The following is a 23,025-nucleotide window of genomic DNA, read 5'->3' on the forward strand; positions in this document are numbered from 1 at the left end:
AAAGATTATAGAAGATGGGATTTTAATCAGGACTTAAAAGAAGTGTGCTGTCTCTCACACACATACATACACACACACACACACACACACATATATATATGTGTGTGTGTATATGTGCATATACATATATGTGTGTATGTGTGTGTGTGTGTGTGTATATATATATATATATATATATATATATATATATATATATATATATATATATTTGTGTGTGTACATCCAGGTATGAGGAATAGCTGAAGATGGTGAAAGTGAAATAATAAAGTGATTAATGCATGAAATAACCATGAGTCCAGGGTGACCGGATCAAAGAATATATAATGGGGAATAAGGTGTAATGGGATTGGAAAGGTAAGAGAGAGCTAGGTTATGAAAGACTGAAAAAAAAAAAAAACAGAGATTTATGTATTTGAGCCTGAAAGTGATAGAGAGTAACTGGAGTTGATTGAGTTGGGTGGGGGTTGACATGGTCAAAGCTGTGCTTTAGAAACATCATTTTAATGGCTGAATGGACAATGGATAAAGTTGCAAAAACTTGAGGCAGGCAGATCCACCAGGAGCTACCGCAATAGTCCGGGTGTGAGGTGATGAGGACCTGCAGCAGAGTTGGGGCAGTGTCAGAAGCGAGAAGGGTCCATAATTCAAGAGATGTCACAAAGGTGAAATTGTCTGGCCTTGTCAACAGCCTGGAAATGAGGGGTGAAAGATGGTGAGGGGTCCAGGACGACACTTAGGCTGCAGGCCTGAGGGACTGAGAAGATGGTGTTGCTCTCTATACCAATCAAGAAGGTAGAAGTGTGAGCCCAGTGGTAATTTGTGGTTAAAGGAAGGACAATGGTTCAATTTTGTACATGTTGATGGGGGTGTAGAAGATTTGATAATCAGCATTGAGATGGTAATTAAATCCATAGGAACTGATGAGATCACCAAAGGAAATAATACAGAGGGAGAAGAAAAAAGGGTCCAAAACAGAAACCTGAGCTGCATCTATGGTTACTGGGTATGACCAGGATAAGATCCAGTAAAGGAGGCTGAGGGGAGTGGTCAGAGAGTCAGGAAGAAAGCCAGGAGGGAGGTGTGTCCCCAAAACCTAGAGATGAGTGAGTATCCAGGAGGAGAGAATGGTCAGCCATGGAAAAGGCCATGGAGAGATTAAGGAGAAATAAGACTGAGAAAAGGTCATTGGGTTTGGCAACTAATAGACCGTAGGTAACTTTGGAGAAAGCAGGTTTGGCGGATTGATCAAGTCAGAAGCCACATTGCAAGGTGGTAAAAAGAGACTGAGAAGAGAGAAAGTGGAGGGACCTACGATAGATGGATTTTGCAAGAAGCGTAGCCGCAAAAGGCAGAAGGGATATGGGGTGATAGTAGGGATGGAAGCATAAACTGAAGGGGTTTTCCCTTCCTCAGGATAGGGGAGACATGGGCACTGCTAGATTCCAATACAAATATGATATGATTGTCTTCTCATTGCTAAGCATAGATAATCCAAAGGCATGATGTATTAGACAGCTGGGTTTGGATTTCGAGTTGACCAGTCCCTAAATGGGTCGAAGTGCTTCTGGAATGAGGATTTCCTCCTCTTTGGAGTGCTTCAGCAAAAGTTGAATGACCAATTTTCAGGTATATTATACTGAGTGTTTCTTCCACATATAGGTTGCATTAAATGACAGCCAGGTGGCACAGTAGATGGAGCACAAAGCCTGGAGTCAGGAAGACATCTTCCTGATTTCAAATCTGGCATCAGACACATACCAGCTGTGTGACCCTAGGAAAGTCATTTAACCCTGTTTCCTTAGTTTTCACATCCATAAAATGAGCTGAAGAAAGAAATGGCAAACCACACCCATATCTTTACCAAAAAACACTACATGGCGTCACTAAGAGTCAGACATGATTAAGAACAACTCAACAACAATAAGAATTGGCTTACTGCAGTTACTCTCCACTCTCATATTCCATGATTTTGAATAGGAACTTAGACACTTATTCCAAATGTGACTCTATGTAAATCATCTAACCTCATTGATTTTACTTTCCTTATCTATAAAATGGGGATAATTATACCTACAGTACTTATAGCCTTGAGTTTTTTTGTGAGAATTATAGAATCCTAGCTATAGAGTTCGAAAGGTACTTAGACATTACCTAATCCAATCTACTGAGGCCCAGAGAAGTAAAGTTGCTTTCCCAAGATCAGACAGGTCCTCGCTAAATAGCCGAAGTAGGATTCAAACTCAGGTCCTGAAGCTCAGTAAATCGAATGGGAAAAATTTTAAATACTATATAAATGCCTGTTATTATTACTACACAATTGATAATGATGATAAATAATATGTATATAGTACTCACTATCTGCCAGGTACTGTGTTGAGTACTTTACAGATATTATCTCATTTAATACTCACAACAATCATTGAAGGTGGGTGCTATCATTATCCCCATTTTATGTTAGGAATCTGAGGCAAAGAGAATTAAGATACTTGCCCAGGGTCACACAGGTAGTATGTATCTGCGGTTTCATTTGAAGTCACGTCTTCCTGATTCCAGACCCAGCACTCTAGCTACTGAGCCACCTAGATAGCTATACAAAAGTAAGCTACACAACCAGAAAAATTTTTCATTAACACTTTGGATTTCATATATGAAGACTGGGGATTCTTATGTACTTGTTGTGTGACCATATCTTTCTGTCCTCAGTTTCTTTCTCTATGAAATAAAGAGCTTTGAACTAGATGGCCTCAAATGTCCATTCAGTATACAGTTAATAGTAAAAGTAACAACAACAAAAATCATGGCGAGGGTTCTGATGATACTATGCATTTCTATAGGGCCATACATTTTGCAAAATGTTTCCTTCATAAAAACTTTGGGATTGATTTCCTAAAATTACTATTATTTTACAGGAAGAAAGTGAAATAAAATGGCTGCCAACTAGCCCATGTATTTTTATTATTATTATTTTAGAATTATTTTTATTTTTCAATTGTCTGGAATCAATTTTTTAAACCTCAGCAGTCTCACAGTCAGATTTATCTCAATTCATAGAAACCAAGAGACAGATAACTATCCATGTGCTTATTCTTTGTATCTCCCACTGTTTAGCATAGTACATAGTACATAGTAGGTACTTTATACATGCTTATGTACTGTCTGACTTCATTTTATCGGGACACCAAGAAAATGGTTGAAGCTTAAAAATTGATTCTGGACAATTGGCTGATTTATGGGAAGACAAGAAGAGAAGTCATATAGGATGGGTGTCAAGTGGCAAACCTGGAGGGAGTACTCATGAAATTTCAGATCTAGTGAATTGCAGAAATTATTGGCAACAACTTATTATCAATAATCATGAGAATCAAAACTACAGCAGTCAACAAACACACTATGGGCCAGGCATTTTGCTAAGCATAAGAGTTTCAAATCAAGCCCTAAACTTGGTACCTGACCTCAAGGATCTGACATCTAATGTGAGAGACAATATTCAGTTCTCTGGGGAACTAGGGAAGCTAGGCATAAGACACAAGGTGGCTAGGTGGGATGGGATGCTGGGCCTAAAATCACAAAGCCTCATCTTCCTGAGCTCAAATCTAGCCTCAGACACTGTGACCCTGGACAAGTAACTTAATCCTGTTTTCCTTATTTTCCTCATATTTAAAATGAGCTAGAGAAGGAAACGGAAAACTGCTCTAGTATCTTCCCCAAGAAGACGCCAAATGAGGTCATGTGGAGTTGGACACCACTAAATAACAGAACAAAAACAATAAAATGCATATAAAAGATAGATACAGTGAAAACAGGATTTGAAATCAGAAGGATGGCATTGGCATGGGTCAGAGGTGAGGGAGGGCCACCAGTTAATGCCTCCTTCATGAGTTAAGATTTGAGTTGAGTATTAAAGGACACGGTGAGCCAAGAGACAGAAGTAAGGATAGGGAGCATTCCAGGAGAGATAGGCAGTGAAAAGGCATGGAATTGAGATGGGAGGAAAGAGGAAGAAGACTCAGTTGGGTGGTTATTGTTCTTGGCTCTCAGAGGGCCAAAATAGCATCACTTTGTTGGGCTCAAGGGACTGTGTGTCCAAGCTCCAAAGGCATTATCACAGCTTGGACACAAATAGTCTATAGAGTAAGAAAACTAAAAAGGTAAGAGAGACCTGGTGGCAGAAGGCTTTTATTTCAAGATAAAGGATTTTATATTTAATCTGGAGGGAATAGGGAGCACCTGGAATTTACTGAGTAGGGCTGGTGGTGACATGGTCAAAGCTGTCCTTTAGAGAAATTGCCTAAGGAACTGAGTGGGGAAATGACTGGAGTGGGGCAGGAGAGATGAAAGAAGCAGGATGGCTAACCAGAAGGCTGCTGAAATAGTCCAGTGGTAAAGATCTGTACTGAGCTAGTGCTGGTGTACATAGAGGGAAGAGAAGGTAGGTGAAAGATGTGAGAGTACAAAAAAAAAAAAATCTGGACACCGATTGGATAAATGTGGCCAGGTTAAGTGAGGAGTTGAAGATAATACCTATGTTTTGAGTTTGGGTGACTGGGGAGATGGTTGTGTCCTTGACTGTAATAGCAAAGTTTGGAAGAAGGGAGAGTTTGAAGGAAAATCTGAGTTCTATCCTATTTTATAAAATACTCATGATCTTACACATGCTCTCATGTGTAATTCCCTAAGATTCTTGACTCAATGAAGAGGATTCTTCCTTTTAGAGCATACAACCAAAGCTTCTTTGGCTTTGGACCCAAGCTCTCTCGTCATCATTTTCGGTGCTTCTATGTATAAACAAAGGAAAATGGGGACAGAGAAGTGGGAAATGTGTAATGAGGCAGTGCAGATGTGGGCATAACACGCATTCCATCAAGTTGAACAGAGAAATGTCCCTAGTCAGATAAAAGTTGGGGAGAAGAATTAAATCACCTATGATCTTTTCTGCCTGCTTTGCTTTTGTGCTCAGAGACAGACAACCCACAGGTTTGTAACTGGACCTTCCCTTCCCTATGTTTTCTTCCCACTCAGGATCCAAGTGATGGAAGTTGCAAACTCATCTCCCCTGAAATTTTCCTGACTCCCCAAGGACAGTGTCTCTTCCTTCTCCCCCTCTCCTTAGGGATAGTTTTCATTTAAGATAGCTTCACAAATAATCAATAAATCACCAAGAATGTGATAAGTACCTTACTAGGTTCTAGGCACTATGGAATTACAGAAATACAAAGCAAAAATGAGACAACCTTTGTCCTTGAGGAACTTGTATTGAATATGTGTGTGTGTGTGTGTGTGTGTATATTCATAAATAGGCAAAAGAGAGTCAGCATAAGTCCAAAATGATTTTTCAGGGTGTAAATGGGTTAGTCAGGAAGACTAAGATTCAAGCTTTGTCTCAGAAACACATGGACTACCCTACCAATCAATCAGTCAATCATCAGCATTAATTACATACCTACTATGTGCCAGGCCCTCTGCTTGTGCTTGGAATTCAAATTACTCAAAGAAATGGTCCTTACCCTCAAGGAGGGTATATTCTATCATGTGTATATACACCAATGTAGTTAGGACACATCTATCAATAAACCAGCTGATTCACTAAGACAATAATGAATCATAGATGAACTTGTCATTCGACGTCAATGAAGGTGGCTTCCACACCAGGATGCCCTTATACTGATGAAATCATTGCATCAACATTATAAATGCATTTAATTCAATGTTTTTTTCAGTCCTTGGCTACCACCTTCCTAAGAATCTGATTTGAATGGAGCTGGGAATTCTCAACATTCTACCTCCCTCTATCAGTGAAAAAAAAAAACCCAAGCAATTTCTAGTTATAACTGTACTTCTTATTCTTCAAGTGATCTGGTATTTCACTGGGAAGAAGACTTTACAATTGGGATAGTTACTCTTAGGTAGGTACTTCTTTTTTCCTGATGACTACCACTATAGTAAGGCACTTGCAATAAGATAATACATGTGGATGGTGAGAATAATGAGTGTCATTTTACTCACCTATCAGTCTATCAATAAATAACTACAGTGAATCATAAGAATAATAATAGAGTATAATTTATATAGCACTTTAAGATTGGCCATGGGCTTTACAGGTATTATCTCATTTGATCCACATAATAACAACCTGAGGAGGTTAGTGTATTATTAGTTAAATTTTACAGATGAGGAAACTGAGGTAAAGAGTGATTTGCTCAGGGTATTGCAGGTATTGTGTCTGAGGGTATATTCGGATTTATGTCTTTCTGACTTCAGATCCAGACCTCTGAGTTAACTAGTTGTCTAATAAATGTCATCTTGTATAAGATTAATCAACTATATAACACTTTGCTTTCTGTAAAAGAGTTGAAAGTAACTAACTCACATTAGTCAATTAAGTAATATGCATGAAAATGATTTAAAATACATAATGTACTATATCATTTCAAAATAGAAATTATTATTAATCACTATTAAGGTCATTATGACCTATGAATAATAACCTTTATACTCCAAGATGATATTAACATAAAATTTGGAAAGTAGTACATAAATACCTAATGTGACCATCAACATGAGTATTCCTTCAAACAATGCAGATGACAAATTATCTAGGCCCTTTTATCCTATTCAACTCTCCGCTATATTTCCCCCTGCATTCGTCATAGAACATTCCAAAGATAAGAATACAGAACTTAGGCTCTCCATTCATTGTCTTCTAACTTAACCCTAGACTCCCATCAAGGCTCCCTCATATTCTCTCCCCTCCACACACATTGACCACTAGGGACTACTGAAAGATAACCTCCTTTTTACATTTATTCAAACTTGCTAATTTATTTTATGTTTCTTTTTTTCCTTTTTTGGGGGGGCAGGCAATGAGGGTCAAGTGACTTGCCCAGGGTCACACAGCTAGTAAGTGTCAAATATATGAGGTAGGATTTGAACTCAGGTCCTCCTGAATCCAGGGCCAGTGCTCTATCCACTGTACCACCTAGCTGCCCCTCTTTTATCCTTTATATTTGCCCTTCCCATGAAAACGCAATTCTGCTTTTCTCATCAGGAATATTTGGAAGACATCAGTTGTGTTAAAAAAACACCACTATTTTCATTATCTAGTTAGAATTGTGTTCAACTTTTTGAAATTAGGTATTCTTCTGTAGAAGTTATCTTCTTTACTTTCTGACATCTCATATGATACCATACTATTTTTTTATCAGTCGATACAGAGCCTGATCTGAATCTAACAAATTTACAAGGATTCATAGGAAGATCACTATATAATAGATACAAAAATGGCCCCAGAAATCATCTATTATAATATGCACATTGTAAAAAAAAAGGAAATTGAGGTCTATGTGTTGTTAATTAATATTTTCCTAAACTCCTGGAATATTTTGTTTTTGACCTAAGAAATTACAATCTTGAAAATTCCATTTCCAGCTATCATATATCAAGGGTTGCTCTCTACCCTTGGCATACATTCTATTATTCTATGCTCTTCCCTCCAGTTCTAATGCTTCTGTGCAGGTTTCTATTATGCTTTCTTGAAAGAAAGTATTTTTATTTTGGTTTTTCTTATGCTCTCCTACCAACCCTATGAGACTTGAATTATCTTTCTCGTCCCTATTTTCAAGGTGAGATGTTTTTGATAGCAGATTTTAAATTTTTTTCCTTCCATTTTACATATATTTTCCAATAATAGTTTTATTGTGTCAGTGGATTTCTGAGTTTTTCTTCTTCCATGGTCCTTCAAAGAATCCACTGCTTTTCAAAGTTTCCCAGAATCTTTTCTACGTGTCCTATTCCCCTCTTTATTTCCTTCTTCATTTTAAAAAATGAAGCTTTTCATTCACTCTTGCAATCTTTGTGGCCATTCTCTTATTTAAGGTTATTTTGGAACTATTGCCTTCTGCAATTTTATCCTAGAATCTTCATATCCCATAATTTTCAATTGGTTCCTCAGTGCATTAGTGATTTTCCCTTGCTAATCTAAATCTCTTTACTTCCACTATGCCCACTACTTCCAGTGTGAGTTTAACCCTTGAACCTTTCCCTGTGGGTCTGTGGAAGATACTGGATGGATCACTGTTGAGGAAAGATTCCACTATGAGAGGCCAATGAAGGCAGCTGATGTTTAACTGCCCCACTAATAGATTGCCTCAAACTTTTATTATTAACTCAGTAATGATTATATTCAGTCACTGACCCCAGGTACAAGCAATCACTGAGGCATATTTGTGAGTGGATGACAAGAGGAGCTTGGTACCAATAGAGCACCCTCTTTTGTTGATGTTGTTGTTGTTGTATTGTCTTCTTTTGTGCTTATCTTGCAGACATTTCTTATCTTTCTCTTTTCTGAAAGCTGTTCATTTATAACTATTTTCGAAGCCCCAGTTTAGTTGGAGATTTTCATTCTGCCACCTCAAGAAAAGTACTTCCAGTGATTGTCTACTTCTTTTTTTTTTCTTTTTTTTTTTTTTTGAGATATTTTATTTTTTCCGTTACATGTAAAGATAGTTCTCAACTTTTGTTTATACATGCTTTACAATTTCAGATTTTTCTCCCTCCCTCCCTCCCCTCCCTCCCCCCTCCCCTAGACAGCAGGTAATCTGATATAGGTTATATCTATATATATCTATACATATACATATAGATATATATATACACACACATATATATACACATAATAACATTAATCCTATTTCTGCATTAATCCTGTTACAAGAGAAAGAATCAGAGCAGTGATGCAAAACCTCAAAATAGAAAAAAAAAAAAACAACAGCACCCAAAACAAAAGAAATAATATGGTTCAATCAGCATCTATACTCCACAGTTCTTTCTTTCTTTTTTTTTTCTTGGATTTGGAGATCCTCTTCTATCATGAGTTCCCTGGAACTCTTCTGTACCATTGCATTGGTGAGAAGAATATAGTCCATCACAGTAGGTCAACACTCAATGTTGATGATACTGTGTACAATGTTCTTCTGGTTCTGCTCATCTCACTCATCATCAGCTCACGTAAGACCCTCCAGGTTTCTCTGAACTCTTCCTGCTCATCATTTCTTACAGCACAATAGTATTCCATTGTATTCATATACCACAACTTGTCCAGCCATTCCCCAATTGATGGGCACCCCCTGAACTTCCAATTCCTTGCTACCACGTAAAGAGCAGCTATAAATATTTTTGTACATGTGGGTCCCTTTCCCCCTTCCATGATTTCTTTGGGAAAAAGACCTAAAAGTGGGATTGCTGGGTCAAAGGGTATGCACAGCTTTATCGCCCTTTGGGCATAATTCCAAATTGCTCTCCAGAATGGTTGGATCAGCTCACAGCTCCACCAACAATGCATTAGTGTTCCAATTTTCCCACAGCCTCTCCAACATTTATTATCTTCCTTTTTTGTCATTTTAGCCAATCTGATAGGTGTCAGGTGGTACCTCAGAGTTGTTTTAATTTGCATCTCTCTAATCATTAGAGATTTAGAGCATTTTTTCATATGGGAATAGATAGCTTTGGTTTCTTCATCAGAAAACTGCCTGTTCATATCCTTTGACCATTTCTCAATTGGGGAATGACTTGGATTCTTATAAATTTGATTTAATTCCCTATATATTTTAGAGATGAGGCCTTTATCAGAAGCACTGGCCTCAAAAATTGTTTCCCAGCTTTCTGCCTCCCTTCTAATTTTGGATGCATTGCTTCTGTTTGTACAAAAATTTTTTAATTTAATATAATCAAAATCATCCACTTTGCATTTTATAATATACTCTATCTCATGTTTGGTCAAAAACTGTTCTCCTTTCCAAAGATCTGATAGGTACACTATTCCTTTCTCTCCTAATTTACCTATGGTATCACCTCTTATGTCTAAATCATGTATCCATTTTGACCTTATTTTAGTATAAGGTGTAAGATGTTGGTCTAAGCCTAATTTCTGCCATACTATCTTCCAGTTTTCCCAGCAGTTTTTGTCAAATACTGAGTTCCTATCCCAGAAGCTGGAGTCTTTGGGTTTATCAAACACTACATTACTAGTGTCATTTACTACTGCATTTCCTGAGCCTAGCCTATTCCATTGATCTACCACTCTATTTTTTAGCCAGTACCAGATAGTTTTGATGACTGCCGCTTTATAGTAAAGCTCCAGGTTTGGTACCGCTAACCCACCTTCCTGTGAATTTTTTTTCATTATTTCCCTGGATATTCTTGATTTTTTGTTTTTCCAGATGAATTTTGTTATTATTTTTTCTAGCTGTATAAAATAATTTTTAGGTAGCCTGATTGGTATGGCACTGAATAAGTAAATTAATTTAGGCAGTATTGTCATTTTTACTATATTAGCTCTGCCTATCCATGAGCAATTGATATCTTTCCAATTATTTAGATCTGATTTGATTTGTGTGAAGAGTGTTTGGTAGTTGTGTTCATAGAGTTCCTGGGTTTGTCTTGGCAAGTAGACTCCCAAGTATTTTATATTACCTACCGTTACTTTAAATGGAATTTCTCTTTCTATCTCTTGCTGCTGGACTTTGTTGGTCATGTATAGAAATGCTGATGATTTATGTGGATTTATTTTATATCCTGCTACTTTGCTAAAGTTGTTAATTGTTTGAAGTAATTTTTGACTTGATTCTCGAGGATTCCTTAAGTATACCATCATATCATCTGCAAAGAGTGATAGTTTTGTTTCCTCCTTGCCTATTCTAATTCCTTTAATTCCTTTCTCTTCTCTGATTGCTAAAGCTAACATTTCTAGGACAATATTAAATAATAGGGGTGATAATGGACATCCCTGTTTCACCCCTGATCTTATTGGGAAGGCCTCTAATTTATCTCCATTGCATATAATACTTGCTGATGGCTTTAGGTAGATACTGTTTATTATTCTAAGGAAAGCTCCCCCTATTCCTAAACTCTCTAGTGTTTTTATTAGGAATGGGTGCTGTACTTTGTCAAAAGCTTTCTCTGCATCTATTGAGATAATCATATGATTTTGGTTGGTTTTCTTATTGATGTGGTTGATTATGTTAATAGTTTTCCTAATGTTGAACCAGCCCTGCATTCCTGGTATAAATCCCACCTGGTCATAGTGTATTATCCTGGTGATCACTTGCTGTAATCTCCTTGCTAATATCTTATTTAAGATTTTAGCATCAATATTCATTAGGGAGATTGGTCTATAATTTTCTTTCTCTGTTTTTGCTTTGCCTGGTTTTGGTATCACCACCATATTTGTGTCATAAAACGAATTTGGTAGAACTCCTTCTTCACCTATTTTTCCAAATAATTTGTATAATATTGGAATTAATTGTTCTTTAAATGTTTGGTAAAATTCACCCGTAAACCCATCTGGCCCTGGGGATTTTTTCTTAGGGAGTTCATTAATAGCTTGTTCAATTTCTTTTTCTAATATGGGTTTATTTAAGGATTTTATTTCCTCTTCAGTTAACCTGGGCAGTTTGTATTTTTGTAAATATTCATCCATTTCATTTAGATTGTCAAATTTATTGGCATATAGTTGGGCAAAATATTTCCTAATTATTGCTTTAATTTCCACTTCATTGGTGGTAACATCACCCTTTTCATTTTTGATACTGGTTATTTGGTTTTCTTCTTTCTTTTTTTTAATCAAATTAACCAGTATTTTATCTATTTTATTGGTTTTTTCATAAAACCAGCTCTTAGTTTTATTGATTAGTTCTATAGTTTTTTTGCTTTCAATCTTATTGATTTCTCCTTTAATTTTCAGGATCTCTAATTTAGTGTCTAATTGGGAATTTCTAATTTGTTCTTTTTCTAGCTTTTTAAGTTGCATTCCCAATTCATTAATCTCCTCTTTCTCTTTTTTATTCATGTAAGCATTTAGAGCTATAAATTTTCCCCTAAGCACTGCTTTGGCTGCATCCCATAGATTTTGGTATGTTGTCTCATTATTGTCATTCTCTTGGATAAAGTTATTGATTGTTTCTATGATTTCTTGTTTGGCCCATTCATTCTTTAGAATGAGATTATTTAGTTTCCAATTGATTTTCATTCTACTTTTCCCTGGCTCTTTCTTACATGTAATTTTTATTGCATCATGATCTGAGAAGGATGCATTTACTATTTCTGCCTTTCTACATTTGACTATGATGTTTTTGTGCCCTAATACATGGTCAATTTTTGAAAATGTGCCATGTACTGCTGAGAAAAAGGTATATTCCTTTCTATCCCCATTCAATTTTCTCCAGACATCTATCATGTCTAACTTTTCTAGTAATCTATTCACCTCTTTCACTTCTTTCTTATTTATTTTTTGGCTAGATTTATCTAATTCTGAGAGGGGGAGATTCAGATCCCCCACTAGTATAGTATTACTATCTAATTCCTCTTGTAACTCATTTAACTTCTCCTCTAAGAACTTGGATGCTATACCACTTGGCGCATACATATTCAATATTGATATTACTTCATTATCTATAGTACCTTTAAGTAAGATGTAATTTCCTTCCTTATCTCTTTTAATGAGATCTATTTTTGCCTGCACTTTGTCTGAGATAAGGATTGCTACCCCTGCCTTTTTTACTTTAGCTGAGGCATAATATATTCTGCTCCAGCCTTTTACCTTTACTCTGTGTGTATCTCTCTGCTTCAAATGTGTTTCTTGTAAACAGCATATTGTAGGGTTCTGGTTTTTAATCCACTCTGCAATTCGCTTCCGTTTTATAGCAGAGTTCATCCCATTCACATTCACAGTTATTATTACTGACTGTCTATTCCCCTCCATTCTATTTACCCCCTTTGTACTTTTCCCCCCTTCTTTCACCCTATTCCTCCTCACCGACGTTTTACTTCTTACCCCTGCCTCCCCCAATCTGCCCTCCCTTTTTATCACCCCCCTCTCTTTTCTTTACCCTTTTCTCCCTTGCTTTTGTCCTCCCTTCTCAGTCCCCCCCTTTCCCTTCCCCTTTTGTTTCCCTAAAGAGTGAGTTAAGTTTCTTTATCCCAATGAACGTATATGTTATTCCCTCTTTGAGTCAAATCTAATGAGAATAGGGTTGAAACCATGTTCCCCCCTCCTTTCTTTCCCTCTATTATAATAGGTTTTTTTCCACCTCTTCATATGATATAATTCATCCCATTCCACCTCCCCTTTCCTCTCCTCCCCATAGACTCCCTTTTTATCTCCTTAATTCTTTTGTATCATCACATCAAAGACAATTTATATTTATACCCTCTATATAAAGTCCTTCTCTCTGCCCAAATACATTTACAGTTCTTAAGAGTTATGAGTATTATCTTCCTGTGTAGGGATATAAACAGTTTAACCTAATAGGGTAACTTTTTTTCCCCCCTCTGTTTACCTTTTTAAACTTCTCTTGAGTCTTGTATGTTGAGATCAAATTTTCTATTCAGTTCTGGTCTTTTCACCAGGAAAGATTGAAAGTCCCCAATGTCATTAAATGTCCATCTTTTCCCCTGAAAGAAAATGCACATTTTTGCTGGGTAATAGATTCTCGGCTGCAATCCAATCTCCTTTGCCTTCCGGAATATCATATTCCAAGCCTTGCGGTCCTTTAATGTTGAAGCTGCCAGGTCCTGAGCAATCCTGACTGTGGCTCCATGATATTTAAATTGCTTCTTTCTGGCTGCTTGGAGTATTTTCTCCTTCACCTGATAATTCTGGAATTTGGCTACAATATTCCTTGGAGTTTTCCTTTTGGGGTCTCTTTCAGGAGGTGATCGATGGATTCTTTCAATGATGATTTTATCCTCTGATTCTATGATATCAGGGCAGTTCTCCTTAATAATTTCCTGGAATATGGTATCTAGATTCTTTTTCTGGTCATGGCTTTCAGGCAGTCCAATGATTCTCAAATTGTCTCTCCTTGATCTGTTTTCCAGATCAGTTGTCTTTCCAATGAGGTATTTCACATTTTCTTCTATTTTTTCATTTTTTTTATTCTGCTTGACCGATTCTTGGTGTCTCATGGATTCCTTTTCTTCCAACTGTCCCACTTTAATTTTTAAGGCATTGTTTTCTTCAGTGAGATTATGCACCTTTTTTTCCATTTGGCTAAGTGAATTTTTTAAGGTATTGTTTTCTTCAGTGAGATTATGTACCTTTTTTTCCGTTTGGCTAAGTGAATTTTTTAAGGTATTGTTTTCTTCAGTGAGATTATGCAGCTTTTTTTCCATTTGGCCAAGTGAATTTTTTAAGGCTTTGTTTTCTTCAGCTTCCTTTTCTAAGCTGCTGATTCTTTTTTCATAGTTTTTTTGTGTTGCTTTCATTTCTCTCCCCATTTTTTCTTCTACCTCTTGCAATTGATTTTTAAAATCCTTTTTGAGCTCTTCCAGGAAGGCTTTTTGTTCTTGCGACCAATTCACCTTCCCTTGTGAGGCTTCAGATGTAGACAATTTGAGGCTATTGTCCTCATCTGAGTTTGTGTTGGCTTCTTCCCTATTGATACAGAAGCTCTCAATGGAGAGGGCTCTTTTTTGCTTCTTACTCATTATTGCAGCTTATTTATTTATTCTTTAAGTTGAGGTCTGCTCTGGGGGCACCGGGTCCCTGTTTTGGGCTTCTTGTGCAGGTGTATAGGTGCTGTGTGACCGGGCTTTTACTCTGAGGCCTTTATGGTGTGTGGAGATCCCCTGTCCTGCACTTCCTGTCTGATTGTGCTCGGCCAGCCAGGCGCCAGACCCCGGCGTCTGATCCCGCCGTTCGTGGCCCTCTCGGCCGGTGCAGGTAAGTTTTTCCACTGTCCTTCTTGGCCACCAGATTTTTGAACCAGGTTCCGGGAGCCTCAGTTGTTCGGCTGTGACCCGCAGCTCCTGCTGATTTGCCCCGACCCCCTCGGCGCTGGGTTGCTGCCCTGCGCTGGGCCTCCCTTTTGCCCGAGTCAGACCGACCTTTTCCTGAAGTCTTCTAAATTATCTCTGGTTGGAGGACTGTGTCTCTCTGTCTCTTTGCAGGTTCTGTAGTTTCAGAATCCGTCCAGAGGCTTGATTTAATGTTCGTTTTGAGGGAACAGAAGGAGAGCTCAGGCAGCTTGCTGCTTCCTCTCCGCCATCTTGGCTCCGCCCCCAACCGATTGTCTACTTCTAACCCAAGACCTTCCAACCAGTCCTAATTTCTCTATGCTGAAATGATATGGCTCTATTATTAATGAATGTTATTTAAACTTATCTTTAACTAACCTATCGCTATTTTTGACATCTATGACCCTTTGAAAAATCTAACAACCAGCTGATCTAGGTTAACTGTCCACTTAGTAATAGAAGAAATGACCTCTGTACTGGCAGGGCTGACTTCAGATTATTTCTAAATGATTGCTAGAACAGTATAGTATAAAGGCTACACTCCAACTTGTGAGGTCAAATTATGTAAGTCTTTAAATAATTAGGATTTATAATATTCCTTAGAAGTCGGTGACATTTTTTTATGCACAGGGAGACTGAGGAATAGAGGAGTTACCTGACATGCATACCTTAGTGACTTGGAAAACTCTACAGAGTCCTTGAAGTCAACTTTTATAAAGCTCAATTATCCATTTCCCAACCTTTTATTTCCACCTGATCCTTCCCTGGGGTCTGTTTGAAACACTGATATCATGATCAGTGCTTAGTCTTAACATGTCCCGTGAAAGGTTTTCTCAACCCCCATTTTACTTCTAAAGGAGAAACCTTTCAGGTGACATCTCTGTGGGCTTTAAACTAGAGAATGATATTTGAAACTCCAAATGCACATTCATCTTGCTTTACCCAGGGAAGGGGGAAGATGTTAATATTCTGAACTTTGTAGGCTTATATGATATCCACATTCTCTATCTTTCGGTGAAAATAATGTAATGATTTTCAATTCAATCTTCATGTTCAAGACCAGCAAGGGATCATTCATCGGAATTTACCTGTCTTTGAGTGGTCAAGGAGAATTATCTTCTAAGGGACAATAGATATTGGATACGAGTAATGGAAGGTTGACCATTCCCATATTAATATCGAATTTTGTGAAACTTTTCTAATAAGCAGGATTTTTGCACCATAATTTTACAAGAGAACATCTATCTAGAGTATGAGCATGAGCTTTCTCCTCCTAAATTTCCTTCTGGCTTCAACTTGGATGTACCCTAATGGCTTGTGATTTCTCCCCCTGGACCATCTCTTGACCCACTGGCCCCTTCTCAGGTTGGTGAGTTCCTTTTAAGGCCTCCATGTAGGAATGGGCTCAAGCCATCTTCATCTCATTCTTTACCCAAGTCTAACTTTTAGCTTTCTTGAATTTGTTACTACATGGTTATATGCCTTTCCATGCTATTTTTCATCTTCCTCTTCATGTACTGCCTTCCATAATTAGAACATTAATTCCTTGAAGGCAGGAAATCTCCTTCTTTTTATCAGGAGGTTAATAAACATTTATAAATGAACATTCATAAAACATCCACTACATACTAAACACTATGTTAAATACTGGGGACACAAATACAACTAAAAACAGTCCCTTCCCTCAAGGACCTTACACTCTAATAGGAAGACAACACACAAAAAGAAGTGGAAAAGCAGGGGAGAGTTAGGAGGGAGGGAAAGGTTTCAGGGCACATTGTGGAGTTCTAGAGAAGTCCCTCGAGCAGTGTGGCTGGTAGCAAATGGGCAGAAAAATGATTGCATATCATCTCTAATCAGAGACCCTGCAAACCAGGGTCTTGCCCTCCAGTTGCTTGTATTTGTATTCCCAGAATTTAGCCCAGTGGTTGGCATATTTTAATTTTCATTTAACAACAACAACAACAACAACAACCCTGCTTTCCTGCTTGTCTAAGCTCATTACCTTCATAAGACAAAGTGAATAGATTCAATTATAAAAGATTTGATTGACTAAGTCCCGTTTAAGCATATGCTAGTTCTTCCAAAATCATTGTGTTAGGCTACTGGAGACATGCCCCCTCCACCTTCCTAGCCTTATTTTACATTATATCTTTTCATTCTATTGTCTAGCCAAGCGGGTCTTTCTGCTGCTCCTTATACATAACCCTGTATGTCTGATTTATGGGTCTTTATCCCAACTGACTCCTATCCCTAAGATGCCCTCCCTCCACACTTCCATCTCTCCTAATCTAACACGTCAACTCCTTCAAGACTGAGCTCACGTTGGGGCAACTAGGTGGCACAGTGGGTAAGCACCAGCCCTGGAGTCAGGAAGACCTGAGTTCAAATCTGGCCTCAGACACTTAACACTTACTAGCTGTGTGACCCTGGGCAGGTCACTTAACCCCAATTGCCTGAAAAAAAAAAGACTGAGCTCACGACATCTTCCATGAAACCTTTCCCTGATGCCGCCCCCAAAGGGCACTTCTTTCCCCACCAAAATCATCACCTTGAAGTTATTTTATATAAACCAATATATCTGCAGGTAAATTTCTCCATGTTAAGCTAATATGCCTATCATTCTTGAATATGCTTAAACCTTTTCTTAGTCTATTTATATTTTCAACCTCTGACTCCTTGACAATAAAATAAACAAGACATGCAAATGGTATCTAAAAATTAGACCAGAGTCTGTCTTCTGGGAGCTCTGATGTGTAGGAGAAACTTGTCTTTTGCCCTTCAGTAATAAAGCAGACACATGCCTCTGTTGCTTCTGAACTCCCATCCATTATAGAATTCTGTATCCAATGATACATATAAAATTTATGGAGTTAATTTAATTTCTTCTTCTTTTGTGGCTTAATAATAGCTCTTATAGTTGATTATTTTCAGCAAATTAAAGAGTGGTACAGGCAATTCCCAGAAATCCAGTCCCCGGGTCTTCCTGATCTAATTTAAGTTTTTAGGAGAAAAACACACACACACACACACACACACACACACACACACATACACACACACACACACATACAACCACTGTGGTTCAATTTAATTATGAGACTAAATATAGGTCCTGAAAAAGAGAATCTGTGTATGAGTACTGTAATATAAATTACCTTCTCTCTGCAGGTGGGGCATTGTCAGCTGCTTGCACGGTGAGGGCATAAGTCCGTCCTACTATCAATTCTACTCCTGGTGCGATGGTTATAAGACCTGTGGTTTTATTGATGACGAAGTCGCCCTGATCCCCAACGAGGATCTGGTATGAGATCTCCCCATTTGACCCTTCGTCTGCATCTACTGCAGTGAGCTGGAATTGAAAATCACACATAAATCCCTCAGGAATCAACTTGTCACCAACTTGGCATCCCCACCCCCACACCTAAGGACCTTTCAGAGGAAAACAACAACTGAAAACGAGGGGACAAGTTTTCTCCTGTGGTGGTACTGAGAGAATCACAATTGGAAAGATGTTCATTTTCTTTTGGGGGCAGATAAAGAAGGAATATATATTTTTTTCCTTCTTGAGGTTTACCTTTCCTTTAAATCAAAAAGTACAAAAGAAGGAACCTTATGGTGTGATTTTAAGGAAAGGATAATAGATTTGGAGCTGGCTGATCTGAGACCACATTTTCTTTCTACTACTATGTGTCTACTATTACCCACGTGACCCTCAGCAAATCATTTAAGCTCGCTGGCCTTCAGTGCCTTCATATAAAATGAGGGAATTGGTCTGTGAGCTGAAAACTAGTACCTAGAACTTAATGTAGGATGATGTAGCAATAGAATTTATAAGAACTGATCATTCTCTCATTTACTCTCTTTCTCTCCCCTTCCTGGCTACCCTCCACCACCACCCGCACAATGATCACCTCTATGAAAAATTGTAAATTCTTTCCTTTTCATCCTTCAATTCCCCTCGCTTTCCTAGCTCTCTGTTCGCTTTTTTGAAGGTCTTTCAGCATCTCCTTCTCTGGAATCGTCTTTACTAAAAATAAGTATTTGATAAAATTAATTTGCACTAAAAATGAATTATCTATCTTTGTGAGTTCATTTGCCCAGAAATATTTGAATTTTACTGGAACTCTGTAAGACTTGGGAATGAATCTTTAACTGGATTGATTTATTCCAGCTGGCCAATGAATGTGATACTTGGAGGACTAAGGAGCTCTTACTCCCAATTCCCCCTGAGATGAAATTTTCACTTGTGCTGCATATAACTGCTTACTGCTCTTGCTGCATTAGTAATATGGTGACCTCTGTCTAATGACTATGCTTCCCAAAGGAGCAGGTGTTTGCAAAGATATTAGAGATGGGTGTGTTCAAATTCACTACTAAAGGATGCTCACTGGTCAGCTTATGGTGGATGAGAAATACTGAGGGATGTTGTACAACCGTAACACCCACTGAAATTTATATGCTTTTTAAAAGTCTGCAACATGTTTTGCATAATCATTGCTATTAAATCTTGTAACAATGGAGCAGCTAGGTGGCACAGTGGATAAAGCACTGGCCCTGGATTCAAGAGGACCTGAGTTCAAAGCAGGTCTCAGACACTTGACAGTAGCTGTGTGACCCTGGGCAAGTCACTTAACCCTCATTGTCCCACCAACCCCCCCCCTAAAGAAAAGCATAAGAAAATGTGGTATAGAGACTAGAGATATTATTAGGTCCTTTTTGAAGATAAGGAAACAGATACAGAGAGGGGCTTTCCCAAATTTAAATGGCAGACAATTGTCAGACCAAGATTCAAGTTCTGTCCTTTCTTACTTTATGTCTAGGGCTCTGTCTTTTATGCCAATTTTCTTGGTTTCTGTACTGGTGAAATTTGAGCTTTTTGTTTTTTTTACTGACAAGCAAGAAAGGTTATATGAAATTTGGGACTATCAGTCAGAAAAAATGTAAAGAATGGTTGTAGTTCAAAAGAGAAGGGTGTGTATGAACCTGACTAATTATTTGTGTTAATTAAACTAGAAAGAGTGCATGTAAGAGAACACACACCTATTTGTATATATGTGAACACATACATATACCTTCCAGCATTGATTTTCTATGACTCATTTCAATGATGAGTTAATTGAAAATGTTTCCCTACTTTTAGCTTAAATTATTCCCATTAAAAATAATATTCTCAAAGTTTTATACTAGGGAATTCCATTCTAAGTTACCTTTATGTTCCAAATTTCAAATACTTTATATGTATGTGCTTTTCCCATATCATGGACATAAATGTCTATATCACCTAGTTTCCCATTTACATTTTGATTATGATTTACATATAAAAATAAGAGAGCATTAAAAGAAATAATATTCTAAAGGCAGAGTAGGGAATTTTAGAGTGAAGCTGAGTACCCAGGAGATAATGTGTTGGGGGGTGAGCAGATGTGGTTGTTGAGAGGAAAAGCATCACATGAAAGGACTGCAGAAGTAGGATATGAATGACAGGCCTGGTCCTGAAGGAAGAGGCAGAAGCTATCTACAGAGACAGTCGAAATGAATGATGTATTTTTGAATGAGGGAACCATTCATGCCAGGTAAATTTATTTTCCTTTATGGGTGGATGAAATGAAGAAACAAGTGGATACAGGTAATATAGACTCCATAATCTATTTTATCTTCAGTAAAGCACTTAGCACAGTGTCTCAGGAAATCTTAATTAAATTAGTTCTAAATGGATTAGATTTTAACATTCTTCCTGGGATTTAAATTGGTTAACAGAATTTTGTGGTTAATGCCAACATATCGAGATAAGAAGAGGTGTCAAGAGGGAGGTGGCAGAGACAGTGGTTAGGACTGGTTTGGCTTAATTTTTTTAAATAACTACTTTGTAGGCAAGAGGAGCAAAAGGATAATTGAATTCAAGGCAGGAATGTGTTTGACAAGTGTCATAACAAACAAAAATGACACAGGAAGGAGAAGTGGTTAGAATCAGGAGGACTTGGGCCAAAATCCTGCCTCAGATATACAAGCTGAGTCCCTATTAAAAAAATCCCAGAAGTTCACACTACCCTGGGGATTTCCGTAAGTCTGTAAGTTATAGAGTTTTGACCAGTGTATGTTGGAAGAAGGAATTTCCCATCAGCCACTTTCCTACAACAATGAATAAAAAGTCTAGAACATTTTTTTAAGTGAGGCAATTGGGGTTAAGTGACTTACCCAGGGTCACACAGCTACTAAGTGTCAAGTGTCTGAGGCCGGATTTGAACTCAGGTCCTCCTGACTCCAGGGCTGGTGCTTATCCACTGCGCCACCTAGCTGCCCCTTGAACATTTTTTTAAAGATGCAACTAAGAACTAAATCTACAAATGAATGAAAGTGTGATGAAATAATGGGATTTAGCAGATACTCAAAGACCCACCTGGAGACTAATCTATACTGATTGAATCAGGTGAGAGTAATTGACTGCTGATTAGCCTACTTCAAGTTACCTGGATTGTAATCACACCTGGCTAGCCCTTAAGAAGGTATTGTTCTCAGAAGTTAGACTGGGAACTCAACTTGAGAACACCTTCAAAGCCAATGGATTTGGATGACGCCAACCAATCAGCTTGAAGCAGTGTGTTAGGTAGGACTGCTCTGTTCCAGACCTATAAAAAGCTTCCACAATCAGCTTGCTAGAGAGTTCATGATTGAAGCAGGCTTGTGGCAGAGGACTTGAGGAAGAACCAGACCAGGCTGGAACTCTAGGCTAAATAGGCTTTTTTCTTAACTTTCTGAACTCTATGGGGATATCTGTATGTTTTAATAAATGTTTAATGCCCAAGAACTCGTGCTAAAGCTTCTAATTTAAGGTGACCACAATTTAGATTTTAAACATCACAAAAGTGAAAAACTATACCCTAAAACAGCATAAACAACAACAACAACAACAATACACAACACATACACCTAAACACAAAACACTACAGAAAATATTTGTTAAGCAAGGACACTGAGAAAAAAATTAGGAAATGGAGTATAGTGGAGAAATCATAAGCACTTGGAGTTTAAAGAAGATAGGCTGAAATTTTGTTTGGGCTCCTTGGTACTTCTGTAACCTTAACCAAGTCTCTTGATTTTTCTTTGCCTCAGTTTCCTGACTATAAAACAAAGGATTTAGATGAGAAAAGGGATTCTTAATTTGGGGTCTGTGGACTTGGCTTTTTAAAAAATGATATTTACATTTCGATATGATTGGTTTCCTTTTTGTTTTCTATAGTTTATGTTATACATTTAAAAACATTATTCTGACATGGGGTCCGGAATCTTGATCAGATTGCTACAAAGGTCTCTGCCACCAAAAAAAGGTTAAGAACCCATGGACTTTAACTTCCCTGAGGTCCGTTGATCTGTATGACCTTGGTATTTAAGATGCTTGCCAGAAAGGCTCCAGCTAACCCTCCCACATTTACCCCTTTGTGTACTCTCTGTTCCTACATATCTGACCTCCATGCTGTGTCTGTAACCTGACATTCTGTTTTCTACTTCCTTCTATTCTTCCTATTCCCATAGCTTAAAGTTGGGGGGTATAGGGACTTCCTAATGAAGAACTCCCTTTCCCAGTATGGGTTGGGACATCTGGAAATTGTCATGTTAAAGAGTGTTCTGGGACATTTTAACTGACTTGCCTAGGGTCACCAAATCTTCAGAGGAAGGATGTGAGCCCAGGCCTTCCTGACTTGAAGGTGATTTACTTTTGTGATGTACTGATGAGTAAAATGAAATTATAGAAGCTTTTAATCTGAAAAGAACTTTCTTTGTGAGTTAGTTTTTTTTTAAGTGTGCATTTATATGTGTGTGTGAGTATATATATATATGGAGCATCAGAATCATTGCTTACATGAAGCTGGATGGCTTCCTACTGAGTAAAGACCACAGGGAAGCACTTGCTCAACTATGACAGGCTGAAGTGAGAATTTCTTTGAGGCATGAAACCTGCGTTCTCTCTCTACATCCTTTTCCATGTTCCTACTCCTCCTCTTGATAAAGATATGTGTTGGAAAAGAAGCAGGGATGACAGCCAGTAGAGAACACACTGCTACCTTGCAAAAAATATGTATATGCATATATGTGTGTGTATCTAGATATGTATATAATGCATGTGTATGTATATGTACATGTATATGTATGCATGTGTGCATCTATGTTACCAGTCAATTGGGTCTACTTGCTAAACATCATTCTACCTCTAGACTGGGGTTTTGCTTAGACTGT

At 37.9% G+C, this 23,025-nt stretch overlaps 1 protein-coding gene across 1 annotated transcript in view; it reads right to left on the reverse strand.

Annotated features, from left to right (window-relative positions):
* Positions 1-23,025, reverse strand: part of PCDH15 (protocadherin related 15) — a 2,141,593-nt gene that overhangs the window by 344,810 nt on the left and 1,773,758 nt on the right. The window contains exon 18 of the mRNA XM_043982395.1: positions 17,949-18,142. Coding sequence (XP_043838330.1) covers positions 17,949-18,142 — 194 coding nt within the window. The remainder of the gene's footprint in view (positions 1-17,948; positions 18,143-23,025) is intronic.

The sequence above is a fragment of the Dromiciops gliroides genome, chromosome 2 (genome assembly GCF_019393635.1).
Source record: "Dromiciops gliroides isolate mDroGli1 chromosome 2, mDroGli1.pri, whole genome shotgun sequence".
Lineage (NCBI taxonomy): Eukaryota > Metazoa > Chordata > Mammalia > Microbiotheria > Microbiotheriidae > Dromiciops > Dromiciops gliroides.